The sequence below is a fragment of the Carassius auratus genome, unplaced genomic scaffold, assembly GCF_003368295.1.
Source record: "Carassius auratus strain Wakin unplaced genomic scaffold, ASM336829v1 scaf_tig00215953, whole genome shotgun sequence".
NCBI lineage: Eukaryota > Metazoa > Chordata > Actinopteri > Cypriniformes > Cyprinidae > Carassius > Carassius auratus.
This window is the reverse complement of record NW_020528331.1, coordinates 33-11,274: the sequence shown is the minus strand read 5'-3', so window position 1 is coordinate 11,274 and position 11,242 is coordinate 33. Positions and strand designations below refer to the sequence as shown.

Genomic DNA, 11,242 nt, shown 5'->3' with positions numbered 1-11,242 from the left:
GCATTTTAACTGATATGTGTGTTCGTGTATTTTGTAGTTTTTCATATGTATCACTAACGTTACATTATTCAAGTAAGCTCCAAACCAGTACCTGCATTTAAAGTTGTAATCCGACAAAGGACGCAAGTAGTTAATATACTGCACTACCTATCATGATGATTTATGACTTTGACCTTTGACCTTTTGACAGGTTGAACTTCCGGTAACCTTATGATGGATGGGCGGAACTTTCCGACTTCAAGGGTTAACCTATGACCTTTGCAAGCATCGATCATGTGCTTTTGACAGAAAGTTTTACCCTATTGACCTAATTAGTTTTAAATCATGGTTTTGACGGCTAGTTTAAACGTAAGATGAAAGACTCCTCACGCATCGATCATGTGGTTTTGACAGAAAGTTTTACCCTATTGACCTGTTAGTTTTAAATTATAAAGGTATATGAAAGACTCCTCAAGCATCGATCATGTGGTTGTGACAGAAAGTTTTACCCTATTGACCGTTAGTTTGTTTGAAGTGTGTGCCGGTTGTTTGAACTCTGCGTCAGTTAGCTTGTTTGAAGTTTATCACAGTTATACGGTTATGTGTGTGGTTATAAGGCTTCTCCCCCTCCCATTACATTTATGAGCGGTGTATAAATGGGGTCGGTGTGTTCTACATTTTATATATATAAAACATTATATAATTTATATAATCTCAAACAATTAAAGATTGAAAACACATTTTAATTATTTCACATTTATATATATATATATATAAAACATTATATAATTTATATAATATAAAACACATTTTAGTTATTTCACATTTATATATATATATATATATATATATATATATATATATATATATATATATATAAAACATTATATAATTTATATAATATACATAATCTAAAAACAATTGAACTAAGGTTGAAAAGCTTACTAAAGCAATCCACCTACCTTATTTAGACAGAAGCTTCAGCTTTGTGAGAAACGGGACTCCAGCTCCATCTGTCGGACTCTCTCTGAATGATAGCACACGGTTGATCCGCGCTCGTGCCTCAGGAGAGATACGGAGAGATAGCGCGCCTGCAGGCGCGCGCTCGTGCCCCAGGGAGTGAGACAGAGACTTTGTAGTACAACAGTACAACAGACTTTCAAAACACGTAGTTCTTTATATAATATACATATTCTAAGGTTGAAAAACATTCTGTTCTTTTAAAAAAGGTTATAAATGAAACCGTTATAAAAAATATACTGAAACCGACTGTTTTTCAGATAAAACGAGATCCATGTTTAGAGAGCTGAAAGGAGTTGTTTTCACATCACCTTCCTGACCCGCAAGTATTCACAGCGTCTTCTTTTGCACGCTACACTTCACTTTCTTCCGAATTTACTACAAAATCATAATATGTTCAAAGACATTGCTAATTAAAACTAACGTATCTCACGAAGGAGTACCATGTTTTTGACAGTTTTCTGACGGCTGCATCTGTGAATTACGGTGGCCGAGCGGCTAGCATCTCTTTGTACCCGTCTAATTTATGACGACATGCGCGACCCTGGTTCAGTTTCCCACCTTTTGAACAAGTTCATTCATAGAACAAGGATGACACCTAGTGGTCACTCAACACCGATTTTCTTTAACAGCGCCCCTTATAAACCTATTTATACGCGTTACAAACCATCACTTTGAACCAGAAAAACTTTTTGGACGACTCTCCAAGACATTTGCTTTCCAAGACAATGGATCAAAGTGAGTATTTTATCATTTCATGTTATCTGATGGTAGTGATATTAATAAAAAAACAATTCATTGATCAAATTATGTTATGCTATCTTACAGTCTATGATGGTTTTAAACCATATTTCATGTCATTCCTGTAATTTTCTTCATGTTAAGCAGATTACACAGACATCTGCTGATAGTGTTATTTAAAAAAAAACTATTCATCGATCAAAGCCTGTTATGTTATTTTTACAGTCTATGGTGTCTTATTATTTCATGACATTCCTGTAATTTTCTTCATGTTAAGCAGATTACACAGACATCTGATGATAGTGTTATTTTAAAAACTATTCATTGATCAAAGCCTATTTTTACAGTCTATGATGGTTTTATGACGTCTTAATATTTCATGTTAAGCAGATTACGCAGACATCTGCTGATAGTGATATTTAAAAAACTATTCATTGATCAAAGCCTATTTTTACAGTCTATGACGTCTTTATGCCGCCTTAATATTTCATGTTAAGCAGATTACGCAGACATCTGCCGATAGTGATATTTAAAATAAAAACTATTCGTTGATCAAAGCCTATTTTTACAGTCTATGACGTCTTTATGTCGTCTTAATATTTCATGTTAAGCAGATTACGCAGTCATATGCTGATAGAGATATTTTTAACAATATAAAGTTTGTGTTATTTGACTTAATATCATGAATGAAAAAAAAATGAAAAAATACTTTTAATTTGCAAATATCACCGTATCCTGTTGAAAATACTTTTATTTTGAAAATATGACGCCATCCTGTTAAAATACTTTTATTTTGAAAATATGACGACGTCCGGTTGACGCGCGCTTAGTTTTGCCTGCTTCAATGCTACGTATAGGATATCAGAAAATACTATTCTGCTCCGTTAAATCTACGTTTTGCCACTCCGTTATCCGTTTGTCATCTATGAAGACGACATCGCGGAAGGTGTAAGCGTAACTAACCGTAACTCAGAAAAACATTTTTCCCGTTTGCTAACTCTTCACAGTGAAACGACATATGAGGATATGATGGTGAAATGGCTCCCCCCGGTGAGTCTGGATGAAATGACGCCGTTATAGTGAAAATTGCGCCATCTGCGTTGATTTAATGTTACGACACAGTGTTATAGTGAAAATTGCGCCATCTGCTTGCGGTTTAATGTTATGACATCACGATTTCTTTGTCACAGTGTGTGTGTGTGTGTGTGTGTGTGTGTGTGTGTGCTCCATTAAACTGTAAATAAAAACCCTCTCCATGTGTTTGAAATCATAACACTTTTTATTTTTTATCACAGGTTCAAATATTGAGCACCAAGCCTTTGACGCTATTAATACACGTAAGTACGTATTAACTATTCTTTTTATAAACTAAAATGAATGTATTTTAATTTTGTATATTATTAATTAATTTAATTTTTATTTTTTATCATAATTTTTTTTTTTTTTTTTTTTATTCACAGAGGCCGCGATTGATCCAGACAGCGCAGCCGATGGTAAGACAAGATCCGTCTCCATAATTTTTTTATGAGAAATCAAAATTAAAAATTTTTTTATGTTTATGAGGAATCTAATTATTATTTTCTTTAGATTTTATCCAATTCATCACACAACCCGCCTTTCAGACAGTTATCGATCTCACGCAAGATGGCGACGAAGATCCCACCGTCAACGTAACAGACAACATCCCGCCTGATTCCGCTCCGGCCCACATCGAGAATCCAATAGGATCCTGCGACGAATCACTCCCTGGACCCGCCGACGAACCAGCGAGAAAGAAGACTAGAAAAACGAATCGCCCCACCTCTCCGGTCAGTCCTGGACCGTGTGACGAACCACCAAGAAAGACTTATCGTTTTACAGCGGTGGTCCGACCTGAACCGAACGGCGAACTTCCGAGAAAGGCTTATCGTTTTACCCCGGCGATCAGTCCCGAGAGCCCTCCAGAGAGGAAAACTCTCTGTCCGGTACCAACGAACAGCCCCGCGACCAGTCCTGAGACCGATCTGTTTTATGGTAAGACTAACTACATTATTTGCATTTAAACCAGATGGTGTCAAACATTAAGATTTTTTTTTTAACATCCACCAGACTCGAGTAGAAGCCGTAAGGATGACGTGACTACCTGGGGCATGTCTCAAATCGATGCCTGGGACCAGAGTTCTTGGACGAGCGAGCGTGACGAGGTGTCTACCACCAACGCGGGTCAAACGCCATATCCTTCTCCCTCACCGTCGTCCGAAGAAGTAGAAGCGGAAGAAGTGCCGCCGCCTCAGCCGCTTGACGAATCATTCGACGATCTGCCTCCGTTTCATAGCCCCATTAATTCGATACAATCATTCGGTCAAGAGTTTCGCGACGCGCAGGTTGACATAAACAACAAATACGTCGAACTCCGCAACGTACAAGATGATATTAACAACAAATTGATCGCGTTGGGCAACGAGTCTCGCGACAGACAAATCGAAACCCTTAGCAGATTAGACGCGCTGCACGGTGAGCTCCGTGCGTATCACCTCGAGACACGCAGTCGATTCGATGCTCAGGATCGCTTTATTCAGGATCTGGCCAATGAAATATTCCAACGCGTCAATGCTATGAGATCGACGATTGATCGGCAGTTTGATAGAAATGATCGTACGGTGACTCAATACCAAAGGGAATTGATGCTAATATTGCACCACCTCATTCTCACCATCGTAGATGAGACCGCGGAGTCAAACTGAATATAGACGTATTCAGAGTAATTCTTATATTCCATCTATACTTTGTTTACATATAATCAGATATTTCAAGTAATTCTTATATCTCACGTCTGCTATGATTGTTTAAATATTTCATGTATGCTTTTTATACTTTGTTTTACACATATAATCCGATATCTGCTTTTATACTCTGATTTTGTCATATATGCTTTTGTATTCTGATTTTGTAATAGTTCATGTATGCTTTTTTATACTCTATGAAATGTGTAATAGTTCATGTATGCTTGTTTTAACTCTATGATTTTGTAATAGTACGTGTTTTGGTCTGAAATCTAAAAATGGACGGTTCAGACGACTTATGCCAATCCTCCACAGAACTGACGCCGGACGAGATCGAAATGCTAAGTTTACTTCCGGACTCTTTAGAACAGTATTTGTTTAATCAAGAATCCCCTCCTATTTTGGATCTTTTTGAATTAGCCGTAAATCCAAATATGAATTTGTTCGATCCTCTGCTTAGCCTAGACACCGACCCCGTCGTACAACACGGAGGTGTTTTAAACACCCCACCGGCGGCGTGTACCGAGGCTGATCCTGACAACACAGACCACCCTGACGGTAATGAAACTCCGCAAGCGTCCACATCAGGTAACGTCGACCCTACTACACAGACTCGATTAAGCCGTACAGACGTTGACAGGTTGATTCGCGAGGGTGGCGACGTTAACGGATATCATGTTTTACCACGACCTCGTTTCAATAGCGTGACATTGAGAAGGACTACGAATCTGAGAGAGATTAACTCTACAGATTTGGCCTCTTACCACGCCCGGTTACACGGCATGCTTACCGGAATTGTGGATTTCGCTAGGGAATTTGACCAAAATTCTCCGGTGATCAATATCACATTGACGGCTCCCAGTTTACAGACGCCCGTTAGTGGGATTTTAACCCGCGGTAATAATTACGACGCGGATGGGTTTATGGATCAAATTGAAAGAGTTTTACAGAGCAACGACCGGTTACTATCTGACCAAACCGTAGAATTTGAAGCTTCCGTAGCCATGAACAGACAAGGCGGGGGTCGTCGGAAACTCACGGACTTGGCTGTCGATGAGGTGATCAAAAGGAAAAAGACGAGTTTATTTTGCCCGATCAATATTTCAAATAATTTGTGCTTCTCCATCTGTCTCGCCCGTTTTCTAAACCCCCAACGCCCCGAGAGCGAGTTAGAAAAACTGGCTTCCGTCATCCAAAACAGCGTCGGCTTCTCAATCCAAGACCGAATCGGTCTCGGCGACATAGCCTCGTTCGAACGAGCGCTAGACATTAAAATTGTCGTATTTCACAGATCTAACGCCATGCTCGTAGAAACCTACAAAAATTCAGACGAACCCCATCCAAAAACGGTCTTTCTGTATCTCCACGACGACCACTACTACATGATAACGAGTTTGAAGGCGTTCCTCGGTTCAACATATGTGTGTCCATTTTGCTACAAATCTTACAGCAACCGCAGAGACCATCGATGTAAGCACGTCTGCAACATCTGTTTCGATGCGGAATGTTACAGGTTCCAAGCGAGAAACCTACATTGCCCCGATTGTTTGCGTTACTGTAAATCGGCTTATTGTTTCGAAATGCATAAAAAAAACCCGCCTCCCGGTCAGGAATACCCCGCCTGTGATATGATCAAATACTGCAAACTATGTAGCCGACGTTACGACGTTAAACCGGGCAACCAGAAAACCAAACACACATGCGCCCCAGACAAATGTGTGCATTGTCGAGAGTCTCTGACGGACGATGGAGCACATCAATGCTTTATACAACCTCTAGAGCTTAAGGAACCGTGTGAAAAGTATATTTTTTACGACTTTGAATCGCGTTACGAAAACGGACGCCACGAGGCTAATTTTGTCTGTGCCATGACGTTCAAAGGTCAGAAATTTACCGCCTACGGCACGGACTGTATCGCTAAGCTAATCAAGCGCTTCAGACAACCCCGATACAAAGGCTACTGCTTCATCGCTCATTACGCCTCCAGATTTGACGCCTTTCTAATTCTGGAGTATTTTTGCAAAGCGGGGATCGCGCTCGAGGTCATAATGCAAGGGTGCAAACTACTCCTGATGTACGACGACGCATTTGCCCAACGATACATCGATAGCTACTCATTTTTCCCATTCGCTCTCGCCAAAATGCCCGCTGCGTTAGACTTGACGACGACTGAAAAAGGCTATTTCCCCCATCTTTTCAACAGGGTGGAAAATGAGAACTACGTCGGACCGTACCCTGACAAAAAGTTCTACAACTACGAGAACATGTCGGATAAAGCCCAAGAAAAGTTTGACGCGTGGTACAGCACGGTCAAGGGTGAGCTCTTTAACTTCAAGAAAGAACTGTACGACTACGGCGTTAACGACGTCGTGTTATTACGTGAAGGCTGTATGAAGTACAGGACGTCATTCCTACAGTGCACCCAACTCGACCCTTTTGCGTTCACGACGATCGCCAGCTGCGCAATGGGGGTCTTCAAAACACATTATCTCAGCAGAAACACGCTAGCCCTGACGCATAACAAGGCGTACATCCGTCAGAATAAGTCCTACTCGAGCGGTTCGATCCAATGGCTCGAGTATATAAAAAAGACTCGAAACGTGGACGTTCATCACGCCGTAAACCACGGCGAGGTATCGATCGGTAAGTTCTTTTTAGACGGCTACTACGAGCAGGACGGCGTCAGACACGGTTTAGAGTATGGGGGGTGTGTTTTCCATGGGCATTGCTGTCGTTTTGAACCCAATCAGACGCACCCCCTGTCCGGAGTACCCTACGGGGTTCTCAGGAACCAGTTTGACGATAAGATTGAAATTCTCCGGAAAGCGTACGGTTTGCAAATCGAGGTTCTGTGGGAATGCGAATGGAATCGGATGAAAAAGACCGATCCCTCCGTGATAGAATTTATGGCCGATTATTCCGCCCCCGAGAGGCTGAATCCGCGCGAAACGCTCTATGGAGGCCGTAGCAACTCCTATAAGCTATACCACAAAGTGAGCGGCGATGAGAAAATAAGATATCTGGATTTCACCAGTCTGTACCCTTTCTGTCAGGCCAGGAAAAGCTACCCGATCGGACACCCCGAAATCATTTTCGCAGATTTCGAACCGACTGAAAATTATTACGGGCTTATCAAAGCCACCGTGTACCCTCCCCGCAACTTACTCCATGCAGTCCTTCCTTTCCGTTCGAACGGGAAGTTGACTTTGCGCTATGTAGAACCTGCGCTCAAGACCAAAACCAGACCTCGAGCTGTACCCACACGGACCAGGAAAGATCGCTCTCGGGCTGTTGGGTCAGTATCGAGCTTTTAAAAGCCATCGAGAAGGGCTATGTGGTAGCCAAGATAGACGAGGTTTGGCATTTTCCACAACGGTCAGACACGTTGTTTGCCGAATACGTAAAGACCTTCTTATGTTTGAAACAACAAGCTTCGGGCTACCCTCCGAACGTCGTCACGGATGCTGAGAAAGAGGCTTACATTAGTGACTATTTTGAAAAAGAGGGTATTCAACTCGACCCGGAAAAAATCAAGTACAACGCCGCCCAAAGGGCGATCACTAAATTAATTCTGAATAGTTTGTGGGGACGCTTCTCTTTAAGACCAAACTTACCTCAAACGATTCTGGTGCGCGAGCCCGAAGATTTCACCAGAATCGTTTTTGGCAACACCGACACCTTGTCCTATTTCTCATTCGTCTCAGACGACGTAGCTCTAGTCCAGCATAAACCCGACAAGGACGATGTTTGCAAGGCGCGCGACGTCAATGTTTTTGTAGGCGCTTTCACTACAGCGCACGCACGACTGGAATTGTACGAATTGATGGACAGACTAGGCGAACGACTGCTATACTCTGACACCGACAGCGTCATATTCGTGTCTAAGGACGGTGACTGGGAGCCTCCTCTGGGTGATCATTTAGGGGAGCTGACGAGCGAATTGGACCCCGACGACCACATAACGACCTTCTGTGCCAGCGCTCCCAAATCTTACGCGTTTGAGACGGTCAAAGGTAAAGTCGTCATGAAAGCTAAGGGCATAACTCTGAATGCTAAAAATTCCAAAGCTATCTGTCTCGAATCCCTGATTGGTCTGGTCGACAGCTATGTGACGTCTCACGATAGATCCAAATACATCCTGGCTCATACGGAAAACATTGTGAGGGATAAAAAGACTCTCACATTACAAAACAAATCAGTCGTTAAGAGGTTTAAGGTCGTCTACGATAAACGTCGGCTTTTAAGCGATTATACCACGCTTCCTTACGGCTACTGATCAGATGGCGATGCACAGAGGTTCTCAGGATGTGTCCGATTTTGATTTCAGACTTCAACACCCTTTCAGCTGCGTTGTATCCGGACCGTCCAATTCTGGAAAGTCTTATTTTGTGAAACTTTTGTTGGAAAAAGGTTTGAATATCATTTCGAAGAAAATTGAAAACATTGTTTGGTTGTATGATTGTTGGCAAACTTTGTACGATGATTTACTTCAATTGTATGACATTAAATTTATACAAGGAATACCCCAGAGTCTGAATGATGATGATTTACTGCCTGTTACCACCGCCAACCTTCTCGTCGTCGACGATCTCATGGAACAAGCTAGCGCTAACGTCGAACTGCAGCGCGTGTTCACTCAATACTGTCACCATCGTAATCTCAGTTCTATTTACATAGTGCAAAATTTATTCGCGCAGGGAAAGTCGAGTCGAACCATCAGCTTAAACGCCAATTATATGATCCTGTTTAAAAATCCTCGGGACGTCCATCAAGTGGCGATGCTAGGTCGTCAAATGTACCCCGGAAACACGAAATACTTTATGGAGTGTTATCACGACGCGGTCGACCGACCTTTCGGATATCTGATGATAGACTATAAAGCGAAAACTCCGGAGCAGTACCGTCTCAGAACAGGATTGCTTTCAGACCGTCAAGTGGTTTATATCCCGAAAAAAAGAAGAACGTGATCGCCATGTCCGCGAGGCTTTGTAAGCATCTGCCGGTGTTAAAAATGCTACATAAAGCCACTCCTAAACAACGACGCCTTATATTACAATCGGCGTCCGACGAATTCATTTTAGCGCTCTGCGAAGTGGCTCTAAACATCCTCTACGGGGTCATTCCGGTCAGCAGGCAACAGTACCAAAAACTGAAAAAGAGAAGAGCGGCTATTAAATTTGTAGCCGATAAAAAAATCGGCATAGCGGCCAAGAAACGAGTCTTCAACCAGAAGGGAGGGTTCCTGCTACCGCTCCTCAGCGTCGCCGTGCCGTTTCTCACGAGCTTGATAGCGAAACGTTAGGATGGAGTACGCCGAAAAGATGTATTTAGTCCCTCATCATCAACTGGATAAGCTCAAGAGTGAAAATGCTCGCGAGAACATTCAACAGACCGTGGAGAGCGATTTGGACGCCGCCATAAGAAATATTTTACGCCGCGACGATTTTGAATCCTTATGAAAAAGTCAAACTTTACAGCCAAACCCTGAACAGGTTTTTGACCGTCGTTAAACAAGGGGATCGTGAGAGCGGTGTTTTAACGCTTTCGTTACCCCATCTTGACCCCGGTCCTAAAGACGAATCGCCGACTGCCGCTAACGTCGAAGACGGTAAAGCCGAGGAGACCGTCGTCGCCGAAGTTCTGAAGAACGTCCCGTCGAGAAGCGTAAAAAACAGCAGATACATATTAGACAAGATGTCTAAAGCTAAAGGACTAAGCTCGTGGAACGAATCCGGGGAGTTTGTGTTCAGGGGTAAAGTCGTACAAGGTTCACACATGGTCGATTTGTTTAAAAAATGTTACGGCTCCGCAAAACGTTAGGGATGAACGGAGACCTCCGGGATGGTCGGAGTTTCTACGCGCCTTTGGCGAATTAAACATCCCTTTTTCTACGGTGCCGAACCAACAGGTCAGACGTACGATTAACTCTCTAAAGAGTAAACCCTTAGAACCCCCATCACCGTCCGTTAGACCTTATAAAAGAAAAAAAGGGAGGAGATATTCACCTCCCTCGGGTGGAGATTTTGAAGACTCGCCGTTTAAATCGCCGACTATCGACCTACGACAATGGCTGGAAATGTAACGACTCCTTAGATCGAGCATTCATTCATTTGTATCTTATGATTAAATAAATAAAAGACGATGAGAAATATAATGGTTTAAGCTTTTTTTTTATTTATACGTCAAACATGTCTGCACACAATGAACGCACGATAACATTTTATCATTACAAACATGCGGTCTCAATCTCTTCACAAAGAGGGACACCATTTTATCATTTCTAATATAATCATCGGTGTATAGTTTCATCACGTGGCTATAGTCGCGACCTCTGGCTAGATGATATAGAAAAAACACACAGTGCTGTCCGCAGGTATCCGATGAATAATCCTGGACGCGTCTGTCGGAGTATAATACGTCTACGTCGTTGACGTCTAGAAAGTTATTGATGCTGATTGGAAAGCGGGGGCTGTCGGGCGGATTGCCGAAGCTGTCGAAAAAACAAGCCGTCCCCTCTCGCGCTAAATAAACGGCTAGCCAATGCTCCCCCGCGATCGAGAGGGGTGGGTATTAACGATGCAGAACGACGGTAAGATCCCCAACGGTTTTTTGGGTAGTTGATCGCTCGGCAGAACCCCGAGAAAATGAGTCCCGCACGCTATTTTATCCGCGATAGCTGTGAGTTGTAGCGTGTTCATCTCTCAGTAGTGATCGATCAGTACCTGTCTACGGTTAGACAC

At 42.6% G+C, this 11,242-nt stretch overlaps 1 protein-coding gene across 2 annotated transcripts; it reads left to right on the top strand.

Moving 5' to 3' along the window:
* The first annotated feature begins 2,478 nt into the window (after positions 1-2,478).
* Positions 2,479-4,795, top strand: LOC113096500 (uncharacterized). 2 transcript variants are annotated; one of them, XM_026261903.1, is made up of 5 exons: positions 2,479-2,790; positions 3,036-3,077; positions 3,201-3,233; positions 3,328-3,753; positions 3,829-4,795. In XM_026261903.1, exons 1-5 carry the CDS (start codon positions 2,778-2,780, stop codon positions 4,461-4,463), a joined length of 1,149 nt encoding a protein of 382 aa, XP_026117688.1. In that variant the 5' UTR covers positions 2,479-2,777; the 3' UTR covers positions 4,464-4,795. The 2 variants fall into 2 exon arrangements, with proteins under 2 accessions (XP_026117688.1, XP_026117687.1); XM_026261902.1 differs by having other exon boundaries at positions 3,036-3,081.
* The last annotated feature ends 6,447 nt before the right edge of the window (positions 4,796-11,242 follow it).

What these genes read in the sequence shown, in the direction of transcription:
- LOC113096500 (XM_026261902.1), top strand. Translation starts at nt 2,767, where the DNA reads ATGATGGTGAAATGGCTCCCCCCG. An exon ending in TCCAGACAGCGCAGCCGATG is followed by an intron (nt 3,234 to 3,327) that starts GTAAGACAAGAT and finishes TATTTTCTTTAG; the next exon opens with ATTTTATCCAATTCATCACA. An exon ending in TGAGACCGATCTGTTTTATG is followed by an intron (nt 3,754 to 3,828) that starts GTAAGACTAACT and finishes AACATCCACCAG; the next exon opens with ACTCGAGTAGAAGCCGTAAG.